The following is a 22,167-nucleotide window of genomic DNA, read 5'->3' as shown; positions in this document are numbered from 1 at the left end:
GGGAGGAGGCTGGGGGGTGAGGGGGGTGGGAAGAGGAGGGGTGGAGGGAGAGAGAAACTCTTTCAATAAACTGCACGGCCGCGCACGCTCGCAAACATTCACACGTGCGCGCGCACTCTCACGCACATACTGTTCTTGCTGCTTGCCCGGCTTTACTCGCTCTTTCTGAACATCATTCCCAGTGGCCTGCCTGGCCCTCCAGTTTGGAGACGGAATCCAACATGCCATCTATTGATGCAACAGCAACAAGCACGCACGCGAACAATGTTCAGCTTTTCTGTTTCATCATGAGGCAGTCAGTGAAACAAAAAAAGTGTATTGTGACTTTTAAGGTGCGGATGTAATGTGATCATTCTTTCTTTCTTTCTTTCTTTCTTTCTTTCTTTCTTTCTTTCTTATGTGGGAATTGCAGATCTTTCAACACTTTTCATATCAAGTCAGGCCATCTCACATTTTGAAAGCTTTGGAGCCTCACATTTGTTGCAGAACAGCCAAAGCAGACACTTTTACCCAGACCTGCGTCTTTGCTGTGATTGCAGTTTGTCACAGACAGCTGTGAGAGGAAGTGTGAGACATATAGGTTCTGAGCACCAGCAGCTGTAGCCTCACCTCTTGTGAGCAAAAGCGTCTAAAGGAAACTTGGATTTTGTTTACCCTGAAAATATAACCTCTTTTCAGGGTTATATTCACCCTTTAACAGGAGTGAATATAACCTCTCACTGTTAAAAACAAAAACAAAAAAACAAAAAACAAAAAGGGGGGTGGGCGGTTAAAATGGGCAAGTTTTTCTACAAATGCATCTTTTTTGTCAACACCTTGGCGCTGTCTGGCTCGGTGTGACAGCCTTATCTCTGTGGAGCCTTTTGGAAAGTTTCCATGTCTTGCCATGCATGATTTCATGGGTTCAGAAAGCAGTTCACTTTAGACTGATGCTTAAAGAAAGAAAGAAAGACTCACACAAAACTGTCTTGCCAGTGTAAGCCCCCATTGGCCCCACTCATGACTGTATGGGGGTGAAGAACAAACACTTCACCAGATTACACAGCCATTCTCTGCTCAAACACCAACCTGTGCTGCTGTGTTGGACATTTGTCAGGTGGCTGGTGTTAATTTGAGGCCCTTTGGTTGTAAAACATTCTGAAGCAGAAGTAACGCAATTTGAACGTTAGTGATGGTGAAGGCGCCACATGGAATAGTGTCACAGTTTTCTGCTGAGCTGTTACATCCATCATCACTGTTTACATGCCATCTGAATGACGAAAATAAGAAATTGAAGTTGACAAGGGCTCTTATAGCATACTGCACATCATATGGGAACTAGAAAAGCATAACAATAAGATATTCCCAAATTAGCCAACTTTATACTGTAAGCAAATAAAACTTCAGGATATTAACAGAATAAAAAGAAAGATGTAATGTTTAATTTATCCAAATGTTATTACATTTACACACCCATTGTCTGTGTATGGAATAAAATGATTGCATACCAATTTTGTTTTGCATACGGGAGAATAGTCAAAATGTTTCCAAAAGCATTTTTCTCAAATTTATTCCACCCTTTAGGGGTAAAACAAAATTTTAAAGATTGGAAATGGCACCATTTATAAAAAAGTAGCTTGGTACCAAATCCTCTGAATGGCTGAACCATTATAAACAGATTATTTTAGATGTATGTATCTGTTTGACTGCAGATGAGAATGTTATTATGATGTATAAATATATGTAAGGGTTTATATGAATTCATGCAGTAATAACAGTTAATGAGACTAAGTATTTATTTTAAAACATGACAAAGCACAACACTGTGTATAAAATAATGTCAGTAATCAAGATTATCCTTCCATGAGCCTTCTGCAACGTATTCCTACGTTTCAGAGTGGTTCGTCCTGCTGAAAATGTCAGTGTGACCAGAATCTATCCATCTTCCTTTTGAACATGGATGGGCTTGAATATGTTGTTGGCACTCAGCAGCCCGTTCTTTCCACTTTGCTAGAACTGGTTTTCCTGGACTGGGTTGTGTTGGGTGGTGGAGGGAAACAGGCAGCTGGAAATGGGAGCTAATGTGGAATGTGAGGAATTGGGTTGTGTGGTAGGGGGCCCCTTCAAGCCTAACAAACTCAGGGAGGTCCGAGGCCTGGTCTGGAGGCCTTGGATAAATAAACCATCTGAGATGACCATGCGCTGTGCAGATATCTGCCATCACACCTCACTGGCCTCCAAACACAAACCCTTGCTCTCTCCTTCACCCCTACGTGTCCTTTGTCCCATATGTTCTCTTTCCCCACTTCCTCTCTTCATCCTCCTCCCCTACTTTTCTGTTTAGATCAGATTTTTTTCTCCTGACACCTTCATCTCCTTCTCTGTTTCATCTGGTACTGCCATCCTGCTCTTCCCTCTTTCCTCTCTCCATTCCTCCATTTCATCTCTCCCCAGTGACTCTATCCATCCAGCCGTTCATCCATGCATGGCTTGCTATCCGTCTGAGGTTCTGTATGAGCTATAGGCAGAGCTACGGAACCGCTTTGGCACTCAGCCGTCTCACAGCAGCCAGGTCGCTGGCTGTTCAGGCCCAGAAAATGTTTACTTTTTAACACACAGCCTGGGAGACAGCTCATGACTGTGCTTCTTCTTTTCCTCTTATAAGGAACAAGAGACGGTGGAAAAGGGGGCTTCAAAATTACAGAAGTTTTTCTCATAGCCAGCACAAAATTAACAACAGCAAATAGGAGTAAATTTGATCCTCCAAAGCAATTAACTACTAGCAATAACTAAGAAACGAATGACAGAACTGTGGCCGAGAAAAGAGTATTTTTTCTCAACGTTTCAATTCTGATTTCATGCAGCTATCAACTAGAATAGCAACCTTTAAGAATTTGTGAATAAAAAAAAAAAAAGTTAGACTTTGAGCTCACACCATCATATGAAATCAGATTAAATATTTTTTGATGAATATGACTTTCACAACTAACTAACAAAATAATTGTCAGTCGGTTGATAAGAGAACTAAAATGTAAGAAACAGTTTCTCCATTTGATTTAAACTATGAAAAAGTAATCCAAAATGTTGGGAAACCTCATTGTGAGGTTCATCAACGCTACATGTTTTCCCAGATAAAAGTGAAAAGGCAAAAAGTTGCTCAGAGGCAGAAAGAGGCTTTTTGAATTAAGCACCTCTGTCAGAGTCTGAGCAGAGTCGAAGCTGCCACCCACAGTCACACACAAGATTAATTATGATAATGCATTTCTTTACCCCTTTGTCATCGTAATGAATGGTTGCCTTTCTGGAGCAAAACACACAGAAACACACATTTCTTTAAGTCTTTGTTTGTGTGGTTGTAACAGAGGTATTGTCAGATGCAACTAGCAGGTGGTAATGCAAACTCAGACCTGCGGCTTTAAAAGAAAGCAGAGCTATGAGACCCTTGCTTGTAAGGTTCACTGTGCATCCATACACACACACACACACACACACACACACACACACACACACACATATATATATATATATATATATATATATATATATATATATATATATATATATATATATATATGTATATAAACTTTGTGTGATTTGAATGAACTCATGTCATGCCATTTCCACCTAAACCCTCCAACTAATAAGTTTACAAAGGAGAGGGCACCTGTGGGTGTAAAGCTGGTCAGGTATTTTTGCTTCTTACTGTGATTCCACTGCAAAAGGTTTGATCCTAATCAGTCGCCCACTTAGGTTAATTAGCAAGGTAGAGGGTTTGGCAGTGATAGACAGCAATATCTGGCTTAGCAAGCATGTGTGTATTTCTATGGCATGCCGTTGAGTTTATCCTATACTAGATATATGTCTTCACATATAATCTAGCTGGCCAAGTAACATAAGCAACTAAAGCTTGTAAAAGGGTTTATGTGTTTGTGAGTCTGTGTATTCAGACATTTTTAGGGTTGATTTTGGTGAGGACAAGTGTCCATGTAAATGTGTGTTTTGTGGTGGAGGAGGTGGGGAAGTGTTAGCATCTTGAAAGGTAGTGTGTGGAAAAAAAGAGGGAGGGAGGAAATTCATTTGTGGTCGGAGAACACAGAAGACAAATTGAGGAAGTGTTGTGCTAATGTGTAGGGGTCAGCAGCAAACACACGCAGGTTTCTGACTGACTGCCACTTGGGTGGCCTGTTTGCTCTGTGTGTGTGTGTGTGAGAGAAAGATTGTGTCTCCTGCTCACCCACAATCAGCCCTGAAGCAATGAAGCCACCCATGTACACAGGCACCCCCCCCCCCCCCCCACCAAACTCACAGCTCACCCCATCTCTATGAGCATCTGTGTATGTCTGCATATTACGCATTTGTCTCTTCCAATCATCTAGTCCATCTGTCTTGTGTGATGACTTGGTTTGGTTTACACTACACACACATATGTATGTGTATATATATATATATATATATATATATATATATATATATATATATATATAGTTTTATAATCAATTCCACCACATGTCCAACATTTGGTGTCTTTGGGAATTTCATTGATAGGTGAGTTCAACCACTGCCTAACATATATAAGAGCTCATTGTTCTTTCTGAAAAAATATTTAAAAAAAATAAGTTTAAGAAAAAAAAAAAAAAAAAAGAAAGGCTCATGTCCAAACCAGAGTCCTTGTTGCTCATTTTCTGCCTTCAACATGCGTTAATCCTGTGTCCTTGTCTCACTTCATAAATCAGAACGAAAGATGATCAAACTCTTTTCCTCCAGCTAAATCAAACGTATTCAACAGACTTTACTTTGGACAGTTTTCATCACAACATCTGTAGATAGTTCCACTAAAAGCAATTTCTAGCCATGCTGTATTTAATCAATTTGCAGTTTTGAAGGCAACTAGTGAGCCGTCTCAATTGTTCCCAACAATCTTTTTGTTTGTTAGAACACAAGAAGTCTCTCTAGTTCATTCTGTAAACATAACAAAACAGTGCATGTTTTACACTCAGTAACCATGCACAGACATACAGCACAGCTATGGAAGTGAACTTTGGGCAAGTTAAATCATGAGTTTATATTTCAGACCTGTGCTGCCAAAAAAAAAAAAGAAAAAAGAAAAAAAGAAGAATATAACTACAAATAATCCACTAAACAATCTGAGCATGAAAATGTTTTATTTTACAGATCATTTCTTCTCTCACTGGTGCTACATGAATTTGTTTGGTATGCATAATTATACAGAAAAAAAAAATAACTCCCTGAATTCCACAAGCCTATAGAACTGAAGACCACCGGACACGGGAACATCCAAGCTCTGTCCGAACACTAGATCTCCACATTTGAAAATGTGCACATCATCTGCACGCATGCATGTTTGTACCCACACACAGGGGTGGAAGAGGTTTTGTGAAACAGCATTAACAGCTGTCACACATAAAGTTAAGCTACACATACATTCACGTCCACACAAGCACGCACGTGTATGTGCTTGGAGGTGAGTTCAGTCACGGTGGTGTTGTATTGAAGGGACTCTGTGGTCTTTGAACAAATATACAAACTTCTACCCAAACACACACGGCTGCCAGATCTCATCATGTGGTTGAAGAGAGAGGTCAGAGTGGAACATTGCTGAAAAAGGTCAACATAGCCAAGGCAAAAAGCATAAAGTGAATCTTAACTGCTTTTTCTGTTGTTTTTTTTTTTTTTCACAGCTCAGGTAACAAATGTGGTCTTTATCTCCTACATTTGGTCTGTGTTAATATGGCAGCTAACAGGGATGAGTTAAAAATCTTTAGCATTAAGAAAATATGACGCCAAAGGTTTAATAAAATTTTAATTACAAAAGATGGAGTCCATAGTGAAGTGAAAGAAATGTATAAAATGAGTGAAGGAACTTGTATCTGCTACTGCAAAAGTAATGCAATCTCTAAATATAGTGAAGCTATTATCATTTTTTCCACTTTCACCAGCTTGAGCAAAAAAGTGTAATAATGATTAGTAAAGATATCATGGCAGCTGAACACCGGTGTGACAAGGGCCGTGAAAAACCGCTGAACCATCAAGTATGTCAGTGGATTAGGACTACTAGTACAGTAAAGACAGAATTAGAACAATTCTGTTGTTGTTTTCTTATGTTTTTACACTGTAAAGCTCAGTAATTTGAGGTTACATGCACTAAAATATATTTGGGCAAGATAGTGAACTTCACATTGCCAAAAATGTTTATGCGTGAATGACTGAAGAGAAAAAGCATAGTTTTTTCAATCTGTCCAACCATACAATTACTGCACAACACATGAGCTACACGCAACCTCTACAGAATATTCTAGTCTTTATTATTTAAGTTCTGTAAATGGTCTTTTATGACCTGTAACATACTGTATCAATTTAAGTCAGTTTTATTCACACTACATTTTTTTTATAATTCTCTTTTAAAAACCCTTCAAAAGATGTGCATTGGGAATTAGCATTAGCTATAAATGCTGCAACATGCTACCTTGAATAGTTAGTTATCCAAGTTGTAATCTGTATATATTAAAATATAAAAAGTAAAGAAAAAAAACTCCAATTGAAGAATTTCACATCATGAATGAAATTCAACGTATGACACGAAACTTTAAAAAATCTGCACTTTAAAGTGTTTAAGAAATGAAACAAGTTTGTGTTTTTCATTCGGTACTTCATACTATACAAAAATGTATCGTAGTATCCATTTAAAATATCAAGCAACAACTGTAATATACAGTATAATGATGACATAGTTTAAGTGCATATCAGATGGAAAACGCATCATGTTCTACAGATGCTTCACATAATCAGGCCACCAGAGATACTAAATGACTCCAGTGAGACCATAGACACAAGAGGAAATAGAGGACAGTAAATCACACATGTACAAAGCATCCCTACAGACATCCCTGTCCTCATCTCCTGCCTTCATGACTAAGAAACTTCAAACCTGTAATTTTAGTAAAACTCCACCGACGGAATGCAATAAATCTTGACAACAAAGAGCAAAAAGAGGAAGACGGGGAATGAGAAAGAAAAAAAAAAAAAAAAAAAAGACCAACAGGCACGAGTCAGTTTCCTCCTCAGCTGTGTCCGTGAGTCTGTGTGAGGGTGGGGTATCAGAGTTAACTGATACAGGATCGAGCTGGGTGGTCTAGGGCCTACACATACACCATTTTTGTGTACAAATAAACTTAACCTCCATGCCATTGTGGTTACCCCTCCCACTGCTTTTTCTCTCTTTCTCTGGTCCTCACAGCTGCACAGCATGCATGTGTAAACACCTACGATCATTCAAACGTGTAAGCCCATGCACCTCCCACTGGAACAGGGTAGACTGACTAAAGAGTACTGCTATTAGGAGACAGTAATGATATGATAATAGCTAGTGTGGTGACATGATTGCTAAGATCATCTTGATACTGTCAATCAAAATACTTCCGTCAAAAGGAAAACAACAATTATCTTTATTGCACAAAAGTAATTTATAAAAAGGTAAAAACAAAAACACCAACACACCAATTTGTGAGATGAGGACAACTTTATTCAGACACTGTTAAAGAAAAGAAGAAGAAAGCCTGTGAGGGAGAACTGTTTAGTAGTGTCCGGGGTTCTAATTGGTCTGTCAGCTGGGGACTTGGTTGTCCTCTGGGTTTTGCTGCTGTCAGTTAATGAGATGATGTTTCTCCACACCTGTGAAAGCTAGATCTCCATCAGCTGGTCTGTTCCAACGATGACCTCGTTCGTTCGCTCGGCTGAAAAGGAGAGAGATGAAAGACAAAGAAACAGATGGCATTGAGCACATACTACGCATGTCCACCTCTGGTGATCTCCATAGTTGCATAAATTCTTGAGGTTGATGCCACAAACCTTGCTGTGATTTTTTTTTCTTCCTTTTGGGAGAAATGCTCTCAATTCCGTCTATGGGTTAACCTACATATTTTCACTATGCATGTTGCATTATAGCGCTGTACAAGGTGGAGGTGTGTGCTGTTTAAAAAATAAATTATATATATATATATATATATTCTGTTAAAAAAATGTGTGTGTGTGTGTGTGTATATATGTATATATATATATATATATATATATGTACACACATTTTTTTTTAACAGAATAGACCCTAACTATTTTACGATAGTGCCGTACAATAATCAGCTATCAACACCTTTCAGTTCCAGCATGGTAGCTAGCAATTTCAGGAAAAACTCAATCTAAGTACATTTTAAAATATATTTTAAGTTAACATGTATAACTTTTTGATGGATATGAATTATACTTACAAACCAGATATACCTCAGTAGTGAGTACTACATGAGGTAGCATGGATGAGGTTAAAAAAAAAAAAAAAAAAAAAAAAAAAAAAAGTTTAACTCTTGGGTTTTTTCTGGTTGTAGGCTGATTATTCAACTTGATTTACCTTCATGCTTCATGTTCATTTCTTGGATACCTTCAGTCACTGTTTGGTTAGGTTTAAGGTAAAAACAAATTAAGGAAATACTTTTACTTTTTTCTTAAGATGTCATGAGACTGAGCTTAATCTTGTGCTGAATATGATGGTTTTCAGGTCATAAAATGGTTTGGCAGGCTATGCAAATGCCATTAAGACCATTACAAATGCAACATTCCCAACTTTATAGCTGATGTCAATATTGTAACATCTCTTGAGCCAATTTTGATACAAAAACAAAATGAATAGAAAATTATGACTACTTGACAGTGAGGAAATTCAAACACAAATATCAAACGTGTAACCAACCATTATTGTAAGTGTTAGTGGGTCACCCTGGCTGATCCACTGAAACTCTGAAGATAATAGTTAAAAACTGTGGTCGACTTTTTTTCTTTTGGCATTTCAACCCAAAAAGTAGCTTCGCAGGAGGTGCACAGTCACAAGTCATCGGATCCCTCCTCTCTCATCCTCCAGCTTTGAGTTCTGGTGCTGATCCAAAGCAAATGGTGGCAGACAGCAATGTTCCATCCACACAGACAGGTTTTAGTGTGAAGGAATCTCTCGCTCAGAATGAGCTTATCCACTGTTGTGTGGTGTGGCGGACAAATGGAGCGTGGGATGCTAAAGAAGGAAGGAAATGAGGGGACCTACTGAAGAGAAGGGGAGGGAAGCTTACTCTGCTAAGTCAGTCAAAAATATATGAAACAACACGTTTTGATGTGTTTCTGCTCGGACATTGACACTTTGCATGAAGCAACTCTGGTAAGGACAAGTATACTGAATCATTTTGCATCTTGCCTATCATAGGTGTAATTTTAATGCAATCAGACAGAAAACAACAGCTTAAATACTCACTGAGAAGGTGCTGAAAGATAGCTTTGTCTATCTCTTTCGGGCTGCTGTTTGAATGCAGGTATTTGTCAAAGAGCAGAGAAGAGAGGGACATATCTTTTTGACATCAACACCTGATGGAGTGCTGTGACTACCATGTGTGTTAGGCTGTCAGGGTGGTCCTTAGCTGCTAACAGCCTCAGTAGTGGAGTGGGTGTATGATGTGTTTACCAGCCTATAGTCAGTCAGCTAGAGATGAAGACCAAAAGCCATTCTTGTGGAGACTTTTAAAGTAGATATCAGTAAAGGTTAAAGTATTAAATCATTGAAATATAAATCAATGAAAAAAAAAAATATATATATATATATTATACAGGATTGTTTTTACTTTTGACCCAGCTAATTGATTTTCATAATATTCCAAAACTACTGTATAAATTAGTAGTTATTATCATGTCCTCAATAATTCAAAGACATTCATTCTCGTTTTCCCACTTTAATTTATTTATCTTTTAATCAGATGTGTATCATTTTTTTACTTGCATAATTTTCTTAGAATTATCCCTGTTTCCATATTGATATTGGTCCATGTGAATATTGATGTGGATTGTGCAAATGATTCTTTCATCAGAAGATAAACCAGCAATTTTGTGATATTTGACTGAATTTGATTTTTGACATATATAGTGAATAACGAAGAAAAAAAAGGCCCACTATGTATGTGATTCGTTTATATAGGATGAACAGTAAAAATATTAAGTAAATAACAAAAAGAAAAAAAAAAACATTGGCAGAACTTAACTCCATTGGTGATCTTTGTATGATTGAACTTTGGCTTTACCATGTATGTATACAGCTGTTCAATCAGAGAAAAATACAGTTTAAAAGAAAGAAAAACAACCCAACAAAACAAGCAAATAAAAAAAAAAGCTGTAGCTAGATAAGTTTTGTTGCAAAGCACTCATGCACTGGATGCTCCAAAAGAGGCATCAACTGTTTCATTTTAAGACAATTTTAGCTCAAATTCAAACTGTTGTTACTTAAAGCACCCTGTTGTTCACTCAATTAGGCTGCTCAGTCTGGTAGCAGAGCTAGGCCCTTCCTTCTTACTTATGTCTGAGTGTGTGTGTGTCTGTAGTGTGTGTGGAAGTGGCTGCAGGCTGTCGCTGTTAAATTCCGGGTGGTCCTGTTCTGGCCCTGCTCTCTAACCTCGCCATCAATGTGACACACACATACACACGCGCACATGCACACACCCATAACTAATGTTGGGGACAAGAGGATTAAGGAAATAAGAAAAAAAAATCTTAGAAATCAGACTTCAGAATGAAGGAAAGTTCCTTGTTGGCTCGAACGCTTGGCACCTCTAAACGGATACCACACACATACATTAACACCTTATCAGAGTTGGCCACAGAGACACGCTGGGGTTAAAGAAACTAAAACAACAAAAAAGCCCGAGTTTTATAATGGTCTGTGTAGAAAATGGTCATATCAGTAAGTATTTTGCCCATCTTGTGTTTTTACCCCCCCTTATAAGTGTCCACTTAATTGGACAATGAAAACACATCAGTCTGAAATTTCAGCACTCATGTTGGGAATGGTAATTGCAAAGCATTTGAAATTTATGTTATTAACATATTGTTATATTTTTTAACCTTGTGGTGAGACTGACTTTTAACTGCTTGTAAAAAAAAAAAGCTTTTGATCAAAGTTTTCAAATCAACACAAATGGCCAGTAATAAAATTAATCAATTTTAATTTATTTATAATGGTAAACCCATGTTAGTAAGTAAAACTATCTATTGAATGATGAGATTTCCTGCTGGAGGCACAAGAACCAAAACAAATAGTACTACATCTCTTGTTGCTGCATCAGTGCAAAATGGGAATCTGATGACATGAGTAAACTGATCCTTATAATGTATTTCTACATTCAGTCCTCATAATGTAGGTTTAAAGTCCATTAGTAAAAAAAAAAAAAAAAAAAAAAGCAACAACATATTCCTAGAAACAGATAACAGAGAGCAGCTCACACACAACATATTGTAGATTTAGGTTCCTTGTAGAGTTGCTCATATATTACAACACATTGTATAAGCTGCTGATTTAGTCTGTTATGGTCTTCATTTAAAATCTGCTTAAATGACCTCACTTTCAAAGAGGATAACTTCCTGATTTAAATTTTCTGACATTATAAATAACATGTTGTGCTAAAGGTCTTCAGATTAAGGGATCAAAAATTCAGATTTATTTCAGAAATAATTGTTGATGTGTGTGTGTGCTTATGTATATGAATTTCACCTTCTGGTTCGATCCGTTGACTACTTCCCACCAGGCAGTATTTTAGGTCAGCTCCTCTGCCAATTACTGCATTACTGCAGATCACACTTCCCTGGATGTTACACCTGGAAATCACACAAACACACACACAATCTCTATCAAAAAAATATTTGCAGCATATATACCTTCACGTCTACTGGACACTAAACTTCCATATTTTGAGGTGGAAGTGTTCACTTGCAGCGGAAAGTGAACATTAACAGATTAGCACTCCTTCAGGTCGGGAAAGGAAAAGTGAAACCAGATGCAGAAATGTTTTTGTAGAAAAAAGAAAATTCTGAGCAGACTATTGGTTCTACATGGCACAACCAGTCGTATTTGAGCTTGCACAATGTGTGTTATATAGTTTCTGAGCAGTCACTTTGTGGAACTTGCATTTAATATCACACACCAAATATAAGAAGTAACATTAAAGTTACTGCCACTCAAAAGTATCAAAACAACACTTCATCATAGCTGCTTGTTCTACAAAACGTAGGCATGTACACAGAGCAGAGACCATTCACCCGGAGCCCTCCACAGCTAGCTGCTCGCAGTGCAAACACAGTGGACAAAGTGCTGCATTACAAAATCCTCCACCTTCACTTGAAACTCTGAAATATCCAATCAACTGAACCTAATGACATGACATTAGCATATACATAAGTTAATGACACACACAACAGACAAGTTTGTTGGCCCTGTGCTGCAGTCCCACCTGAACCAGCAGTGCCGGCCCACTGTGCATGCTCACATTCAGCCAAACCATCACCATAAAATACAAGACACAGACGGTCTTGTATGTCTGCCGTTGACAAACCGTGAAGAGTGTATGTGCATGTGTTGTGTGTAGGATAGAGAATGTGTGTGTGGATTTCAGGATCTTGGTGAGCCCAGTGGAGAGCACAAGCTGGTCTTGCCCAGGCAGTGACGCACACACACTTGGCCTTCCATACCTCACACACAGATAGGTTTGTATTGGCTCACTCTATTCAGGTGGTTAGGGCCTGAAGGGAAAGGGAGAAGAGTGTGTGTGTGTGTGAGTCTGTATGTGTGTGTTTAAGGGACTACCTAGGAGGTGGTGGTGGAAGCTGGTGATGGGAGATTACAAGATTCAGAGTTTTGTAACATTAGAGAGAAGGAAAGACCACCAAAGAAGCTTCAGAGCTGAAACATCACTAATTACTAACACCAGGACTCCTCCTTGTCATGACCACCCCCCCCACCAACCACCCTACCTCTCTATCACACAAACACACACACACACACACACATCCACAAACACATCCACACAACAACCCCCACCTCCTGTGCCAACCCCCTCTATAAAGTTGACCCCAACTATCCCCCTTCCCAAACACGCAGTGCTTTGTCAACAAGCTCTGGTCAGCTTCAAACAAAGAAACCAGAAATGCAATGGGTTTCTGCGACATGGCTGGGGTCTGCTAATCCCCTCATACTGGCTCTTTCTTTCCTTCTTTCTCCTTCCTTCTTATGTCCTCAAAGCAAGAAAAGAAAGAATTGCAATTTCTTTCTTGTGTGCTAGCTTGCCTTCCCTTCGCTTCTTTCTTCCCTTCTTCTGTCTCTCTCATTCTTTCATGGCTTTGTGTGTGCACCTACATGGGCATGATGAGGGTCCCCATGCTGGCTGGCTGGGGTCCCTGAAAGGCTTAAGAAGGGATGGCAAAAGACAGAAAAGGGAGACAGTGTAGAGGCCTTGATGAAAAGAAAAGAAAAGAGAGGGAGGAGTAAGAAATTGAGATAAAAAGAAAAAGAGCTTGCGAAGGAGTGCATTAAAGTCCAAAGTTGAGGCCAAAGTGAGTCTCTTTCCACCAAGATTGCTGGCGGAAATCCTGAACAGATAAATCTTCGTGCTCATTCTACAGTAGCTGTTCTTGCTCTGCTTAAGTTGTCTTTGTTGCAACAAATGAATCAGTTCTGTTGTATTTAACTACTGGCTGGGGGTGAGCTTTGTGTAAAAATGTTGCTAGTCATGTAATAACACTTGTGTTTGTGTTTTCAATGTTCTATTTAAAATGTAATTATAATATCCAACAGGTTCTGTACTTGCTCTATTCAGTTGGATCGGGAGACATGAACTGATTGTAGATTTCAACTTCAATGTCATTGCAACAAACATTTGATCAAAATTAAATGTCAAATATTAATTTAAGTGATGACTATAAATACAAACACCCCCCTCCCCCCCCCCCCCCCCAAAAAAAAACAAAAAAACAAAAAACATGAAACAATGAAAACAATGGTAAGGACGTAGCTGTTACATATGTCTTTTTCTTTAGTAGGCTATTTGCATTTCTGCAAATAGCCTACTAAAGGGTGATCTATGTGGTTAAAAAAAGCTGAGAGGAACCAATGCTTTTTTATTTTCTTTTTGTTATAGAAATGAGCTTGATTTGCTCTTGTATCAACTACAACAAACACTGAAAAAGCACATACACAAAATATGCCACAACCAAAATAACTGTCAGTGAATATGTCGTCACAAGGGAGGGATCATAATGCCATAAATTTTCCAACCAAAGTTAAAAATTCGTAGAATAATAGTATAAATTTAACTTGCTAAGCGATACCTCAGGAAGCCTGGACACTGGCTGTCTGGAAATCAAATGGTATTCCAAAAACTTTACTACCAGTGGGGAACTGGGTATAGGTGAGTAAATTAGGGGCAAACTGAAATATATGGATGTTGTCTTTCACTTCAGCAGCACTAAATTTGTTTGGAGCTGCTCACTGGCTGGTTGCACACCAATAGGTGCTTTGTTAACACAGCAATCCCTATTTGACCTCAGAGCTCAGAATACAAAACCTGCTACACCTCCTATCATTGGATGCACACATACACAAGCACCTAGAAAATTCAATGAACAAGGCATGCAACTACTTTTATATGGAAAGAAGAAACTGTTAACATATGAAGAGTAGAAGATGCTTAGTTTGGATTCATTGCAAACATTACGGCAAAATATAAAGTCTTGTAAAAGAAAAAAAAAAGAAAAAAAAAAGGACTTTTGAACAGAGATTTAAAGTGTTTTTCCAGGCAACAAAAAGAAAAAAAGATTTTTAATTGGAAATATTTTCTGATTAACCACTGCTATGCACTTTATTCATAAACATGCTTTCAACGAAAACTTGTTTGTTTTTGTAGAGTGCCAAAGCAGCTGAAAGAACATGTCCCAAACAAGCCTGTACAGACGTCTGTGTTCTCACCCTTCCTCAATAGTAACCCCATGCATGATGATGGAGTTGGCGATTTTGACCTTCTCTTTTATGGTGGTGGAGCTTCCAATCGTGGATCTCTTAATGGAAGTCTTATCTGCTATGTGACACAAAGCGCCGATTATACTGTCTGATCCCATCTGAGGGCAGAAGACACACGATAACATCACTAACAAATACACACAAAACTGACATGATTTTTTAATTTTCACACAGACAGAACAGCTTTTTAATGACATAAATAAGACGACTGGGATTTCCAACTGAAAGACTCCGACTTGCATGTTACACACACCTGACATCTCTCAGAAATATCAGCAGACGGATGGACTGCTGGCTCCTCAAACAGTTTTGGGGCCTAGTCATGAGAAAAAGGCACAAAGTGAGGATATAATACAGAAAAGCACACAGAATAACAAAACGACTCATTTACAAACTGAAAGATTGACTGAATAAATCATCTGATCAGATTTATGACCTTTGATAAGATAATGAAAAATGTCGGAAAAAAAGCAGACAAAACACAGTAAACAAGTTTTTAAAAAAAAAAAAAAAAAAAAAAAAGCATTAAGACAGTAGGGTGCATCTCAGTGGAGCAGGTTTTTATTGGACTCACCAGTCGATTTGCCTCTATGTAAGCAGCTAAAGTGTTGACGCGGTAACATAGACCCTGGTCCATAATGTGAACATAACAGCGCAGCTTCCCTCCATGGTAAGCCCCACTCATATCACCATGATGGTCATTCCAACATGAGCGGTCTTGGGCCAGCTTGAGGAGGGGCTCATCTCGTAATGAGATGAGGAACTCTAAAAAGAGCCGGGATAAGAAGTAGAAGTCGGAATAACAGAGTGAGTTCATCTAAAGGCCTAATCTAAATGTTTTCAATATGAAATGTAAGATCTAGAAATATTTAAGACAGGTTAAAAGTTGCTGTTGTTAAAAGACTCTGATGCATGAACTCGTTATAAGCCACTGTAAACAATAACCATGGTTTGTAGAGCCATCATTTTTTTTCTGGGTCTGATCCTCCGAGTCATCTCTCATTTTCTCATCGCTTGGCATTTTGGAAAACTGCTTGCGCACCAAATATGGTACCAACTCGCCACGTATTGACGAAATGGACCTAAGATAAGAGAAAAGGAGAGGATGGAGAAACTGAGACAGTGGAAATGTGGCCAAATTCATGTAATGTACACAGGTAGAAATGCAGCTACTTTGGAAATGGGATGACATGACAAACAAGACATGGGTTCCTTTTTTCCTATTCTCTTCATTTTCAAATATAAGAACAAAAAAAAAACAAACAAAAAAAAAAACGCAAAAAAAAAAACAAAAAAAACAAAAAACAAAAAACAAACAAACTACAGAAAAACAAAACAATAAGATTATAACAAGATAAAACCAAGATCAGAACTTAAACCTGACACACATCAGACTTAATTAGCAGACTTGAGCAGAGATTGACATCAAACTCTGCACAAGTCTGCATATTATCCATGAATTTGGATCAGGTGTGTTGCAGCAGGGAAACTCCCAACACTTGAAGGACTGCGGCTCATAAAGACTGGAGTTGGCCATCCCTGACATAGGTCAACACATAACATATGTTTCAAAAACTAGTTTGACATCAGTTCATACAACAAAAGATCAAACAATAATAACTATTCTGGTTATTAATATAAGATGGGATTTACAAGTACAGGTAAACCTCCCTTCTTCAGTAAAGCTACAATTTCAAATGGTGAGTTAAAACAGGTTGCCAGACCTTTAAAAAAAAAAAAAAAAAAAAAAGAGTGCATTTTCTTCCTTCAATGTAGCAGAGGGTTTCCATTGACATGACTGCTATGGGTCTTTATATCACTGTGTTACTGTTGGAGGTTTGTCCATTGGAACAAAACACATATCTTTCTACTAACAGCAGTTTTATGGGCAAAGTTCCTTGTAAAGGGTTAGAATTAAAACTTGCTGGTGGACCAAGAAAAATAAAGACTTGTATTTATTTTCTCTTGTAAAATTGTACATATCATAGTTCATTTCTTCAAAAATCATCAGGATTTGCCATATTACATAAAAATATGCTCATAATCTACTTTTGACATTTATCATACAGAGAAACGTTACAGCAACATTGCAACTTTCTTTTCTTTTTTAATACATTTCTTTGACATTGTGAGGTTTTCCTCCCATGTCCTGGTGATTTCATTTATACTAAATGAGTCCAGAGACTGAAGGTTCTGATAAAATAGGGAACTGAACATATTGCTGATATTTTCATTCATTCATTCATTCATTATCCTAACCGCTTTGTCCGATGAAGGGTTGCAGGGAAGCTGGAGCCTATCCCAGCAGTCTTTCGGGCAAAAGGCAGACCCTGGTACACCCTGGACAGCTCGCTCGTCCATCACAGGGCCACACAGAGACAACCACTCACGCTCACACTCACTCCTATGGTCAATTTAGAGTAACCAATTAACCTAACATGCATGTCTTTGGACGGTGGGAGGAAGCCGGAGTACCCAGAGAGAACCCACGCATACACGGGGAGAACATGCAAACTCCATATTGATATTTATAGTCAATAAATAGTCTTTAAATCTGTGTTTTCCTTTCTCGATGTCATTTTGACAGATGTAACTATAAGATACTCATCCTCAGGTTGCACTGATGACCCTCTGACTACAGAAATTGAAATAAATTGTAACAAATGTTCACGTTTCTCTGTAAACCAAGAGGTAACATCCTCAGCTTTGTGTCCCCCTTTCTTCGGACAGCACTGTGCTGTCCTCGCTGCTCTACTCCACTACCTCACAGCCCCCTTCCCCCTCCACTTCTCTTACTTTCTTTAAAAGGGAGATTAGGATTTCCATCTGAATGACAGGAGAAAAACAACAGTTACTCTGTCTATTCCTGTCCTTGAGCAAGAGACAGAGAAAGAACATGGAGGAAGGAGGAAAGGCTGAGAGGAGCAGTGAAAAGAAGGTCCAAGAAAGGAGCAGAAGAAAGGAATGAGTCATCTAACAAGAGAGATGGTATACTGCAGCAGCAAAGGGTGCATTAGTGAAGAAACAATTGGTGTAAGATTAATATCTACATCTCTTTAACCAAAACTGTCCACAGGCTGAGTGAAGGAAATTAATATTTGTTAGTCTTGTTTTAAAGTTATTGTGTGAAATGAAACTAGTTCGTCAGAACTCCCTCTTTTATAAGTGGATATAGTTTAACAATGGCTAAAGCCAGAAAACTGCAATCTGACTTGAAGCCTGGCACCTCTCTTTTTTTTTTTTGCACAAAAATTTAAAACGCACATTTAAGCAAAAATCCACGGTGGTTTGTAAATTTGGCCACTTTGTTCCTCTAATGCTTACATACTTGTTTTAAAGCATCTTCTTTATTTATTTCAGGCATAACTTTTATATCAATATTTCTGTGGGTCGTTTAACATGACATCTGTATCTCTATAGAAATGCACCGTTTTCTGACAAAAGTAATAAGAGGGGAGCAGAAGAACACAACATTAACTGAAATATAATTGTATAATAATAAGTGAAATATTAACTGCAATTACTGAATTACTGTGTTAACCATAAATCCCAGGGTATGTTCAATTTCAGTTCTCAAGAGCCACAATTCTGCAGATTTGAAATGGTTCCTCGCTCAAATACACCTGATTGAAATGAAGCTTCAATAGCTTATCAAGTTCTGCACTAGTTTTTTTTTGATAAATTTGAATCAGGTTTGTTGGAAATGGGAAATATCTAAAACCTAGTGTTTCTCAACGACTAGAACTACACATCCGTGGCACAACCAATCCAAGTTAGCTATAAGGAAGAAGAGGCAGCAGAAAAAGGATAAGCAAGCTGCTTTAGCAATGTCATTTTAGCCATTTGGATCCCAAACTCACAACCAATTCAAAACCATAGCTGCTTTAGAAATAACTTCTTTTGCTCCTGAGTTATTGGCTGGGCTAACCCCAACAAAGTTATTAAGATCTGCTTGACTCTGTGCTTCTAAGGAGGAAAAAAACCATGTTTTTCACTGAAACTTAAAACTATAAAGATAATATTCTTACTGATATCACACAGTTTCTCCATCTGTGGAATACAGACTTCAGGTGGGCTCAGAAGGCTTCATGACATACCGCTTCACTTCTAAGGGCTAAAGGCCTAACAGTCTGTCTCAGTGGCACATAGTAAAACAAATTAACACCTCGCTAGAACACCGTACTAACGGAGCCATTCAAAGCTTGACACACCATGTAACCATGCTTCACACTTGCTACAGATTAAGCAGCAATTGAGAGTTCAAGTCAATGCAACTATGGGGACACATGCATGTACTTAGCACACAAGCATGTTTGTAACTGTCTTTTAAGCAACAGGACATGTTTTTTAATCATATTAAAGAATTAAGGACAATAATTCAACAAGGAAAATGTAAGATTTTTTGGATAAGAAACAAAATTAGAACTCACTTGTTCTCTGTTAGAAAGTCAACCACTGCTTTTTTCAGACAGTAGAGGTGGGCGTCCACTAGGCCTGTGTTAATGTGCATCCTGGGATGTCTGCAGGTTAAAAGAGAAAGTAAGAAAAATCAGCATTTTTTTGCAGCTTTACTTAATCATACTTAATACTTATCATTTCATTGAAAGAAAATAAACAATAGAAACAAACCTACTTTGTGAATACATCATGCATTTAATGTGCATTTACAGGATCTTGCAACGCTACAGAAATCCAACAATCAACAATTCAACCCTGGTTTGGGACCAGTTGCTTTGATTCTGTTCACCACCATCTATGATGAAATCTGAAAACCTAAGAAAGCCATAAGATTGTCAGAGAGCAGTGACATCTGTCTGTTATCCTTTGCCAGCTGCCATTGATGTTGTCCCACAGGGCTGCTGCCATGAGACATGCCCATAGACTCCCACCCATGCAATCCCATTCACACATTTATACCTTTTCAGAGACAAAGTGGCCCAGTTCTGAGCATGACATTTATGAAGCAAGAAACAACGAAAGCCATGTCATCCTTCAGGTTTCAATAAACAAATCCATCCTCACTCCTCCAGTCTATATCCATCCACCTCTTCATCTGCCCTTTCAATCATTACATAATAAACCTGTGGGGTGCATCATTCCTAAAAGGACCATAACAGCTCTTAAATGTTTTAGCCCCTTTACTACAACTAATGCCATACCCCCCCCCAAACCCCCTCATTACTGCTAAATATTTTTCAAAGCACACTGCAGTGATTTAGAATTTCGTGAAAGCAGACTGAAGTCTGTCTCTCATTATCACAAAACAACAACGTGACTTTGAAAAAATCAAAAGCAGACACGATGTTCACTGTTCACAACGCTTTTCAGATCTGATTTATTATTCCACAGTCCAAGGAACAGTGACTAATGGTGGGTGAAACAATTTCCCTGAAGGCGGGTGTTGTTGGTATGACTGAAGCATTTGCGCTAACAAGAAGCTGGCATGAAGAACAAGCAGCTGGCAGATTTCATTCTGACATGTGCTTATTTATCTATTTTTTTAAGTTTATAAACCTTGAATAAAAAGAAAATAAAAGGATCAACATAAACCAAGGTCTTATAATATGAAAGGGTCTAATACTAAGAAAGTAAAAAATATTTTGTCATTCTATTTTTATTGTACTTGTATTTAATATTTGTATTTTATTTCTGTTTTTCTTACTCTGTTTATGCTTTATTGAGCTGTGGTAATTGACACATTTCCCAGTTGTGGGATGAATAAAGTTTGGTCTTATCCCATCTCTGTTTAACAGATTAACTCACCCAAATCATCTTACCTGCTGCTAGTATTGGTGAGCAGCACTGTTTTACCAACCAATTAAGTTATCAATAGCAGCAATACGAGCATTACAAGCGGTGATATCAGTAAAGGAGGGTTTTTTAATTAGGGAAAAGGAAAACCACTGCCAGGTAAAAACTGTAGGTGGCGCAGTAATGATGAAGTAGTTGACAGATAAGATGAAAAGGATATGACAGAATGGAAATCTGATGGAAACCTATGACAGCTGAAGAACCACAAACATAGCACACTCTTATACCACATGACCCATGGCAAGTTGTATTTGTGAATGGATGTTTGTAGTATAAAATACGCTGAATGAATACCATTTTCAGTACAATTATCAGCTGTAGCTATTTTCAAACATTCCTGTTCTTCATTTGACCATATTCACAAGTTTACAACTGGAGCGACTCGGGAGGATTTCTGCTTGGTCACACATATTTTACAACCAGATGCTGCAAGTCATAAATCCAACCAAGTGTGTGCTCGTTTGTGTAAAGGTATTTCATTCAAAAGCATAAAAACACATGTTCGTGCACGCACAGATATACTCTGTGGGTGTTTGTCAAATGTATTTATTCATACAATATTTCCCAGGTGTATGTCTCTGTGAGTGTAGAATGGGCATAAAGGGAAATTTATGGGAACACCCAACATGTGACATCACTGCTTGGCACCTGCAGACACGCAGGAGACAGAAACCTGGAGGAGTGGGATATGGTCTTGTCTATGTGCATGCATCTAAACAGAAGATATGCAGAATGTACACAACCAGACAGAAATTTAGTGGACTACATACAGCTGCAGTTAGGCTTTACAAGCAAGCAGCAGAGGGGTCAACTTGTATCACACCTTGAAGACAATAGAGGTTTATCAAAGTGCATTTGTTTAACATTGTGCCAATTGCTGCCACACTGTGCAGAAAATGACTGAATAAAAGCAGACATCACTGTTGAACAAACACATAACTGAGAAACCCACAGAAATCAGACATGAAGAAATGTCTTGAAATAATTAAACAATTTAATGCATCATTAATTGATTTTTTTTATTTTATCCGATTTTATTTCATTTTATAGATTTATCTCTACCAAACAACATAACACTTACCAAGCAAAAGCAATCATTTTATTTTAGTTAACAACTTCATGCACATCCTGGTTGCTGTAATCACCACAGAGCTCTCTTTCAAAAAGCAGGAATTTAGAGCCTTTAGAGGCAAGGGTGACTCAACCCTTGGTTTAATGACTCATTGCTCAAGTACCACTAAAGTCTTCAGTTGGAGAGCATCTGTCACTTTTAAATACACACAGTATGGTGTTTTATTTAGTCACAAATGAAAACCCCACAGTTGACAATGAATCAGACTCAGCAGAATCATTAATACCCTCATTAGTCAAGTGTTCACTGTAGAGCCAGCCGCACTAAAGGGCTCATGTCTTTTTACTGGGTTAAACTGTAATTTCCAAAATATAATTCTGTCCCTCTCTTTATGTCACATTAGACTAATATGCTTTCTTTTTAG

At 38.1% G+C, this 22,167-nt stretch overlaps 1 protein-coding gene across 1 annotated transcript in view; it reads right to left on the bottom strand.

Annotated features, from left to right (window-relative positions):
• Window positions 1-7,512: 7,512 nt before the first annotated feature.
• The window catches only part of eif2b3 (eukaryotic translation initiation factor 2B, subunit 3 gamma), a 33,320-nt gene continuing 18,665 nt past the window's right edge, over window positions 7,513-22,167 (bottom strand). The window contains exons 6-12 of the mRNA XM_079243134.1: window positions 19,291-19,380; window positions 15,806-15,942; window positions 15,435-15,625; window positions 15,114-15,176; window positions 14,810-14,958; window positions 11,564-11,667; window positions 7,513-7,730 (exon numbers count right to left, since the gene is read on the bottom strand). Coding sequence (XP_079099260.1) covers window positions 7,678-7,730; window positions 11,564-11,667; window positions 14,810-14,958; window positions 15,114-15,176; window positions 15,435-15,625; window positions 15,806-15,942; window positions 19,291-19,380 — 787 coding nt within the window. The 3' untranslated portion in view covers window positions 7,513-7,677. The remainder of the gene's footprint in view (window positions 7,731-11,563; window positions 11,668-14,809; window positions 14,959-15,113; window positions 15,177-15,434; window positions 15,626-15,805; window positions 15,943-19,290; window positions 19,381-22,167) is intronic.

The sequence above is a fragment of the Telmatherina bonti genome (assembly GCF_933228915.1).
Source record: "Telmatherina bonti genome assembly, chromosome: 7".
NCBI classification, from domain to species: Eukaryota; Metazoa; Chordata; class Actinopteri; order Atheriniformes; family Telmatherinidae; genus Telmatherina; species Telmatherina bonti.
This window is presented reverse-complemented; position numbering and strand designations above follow the sequence as displayed.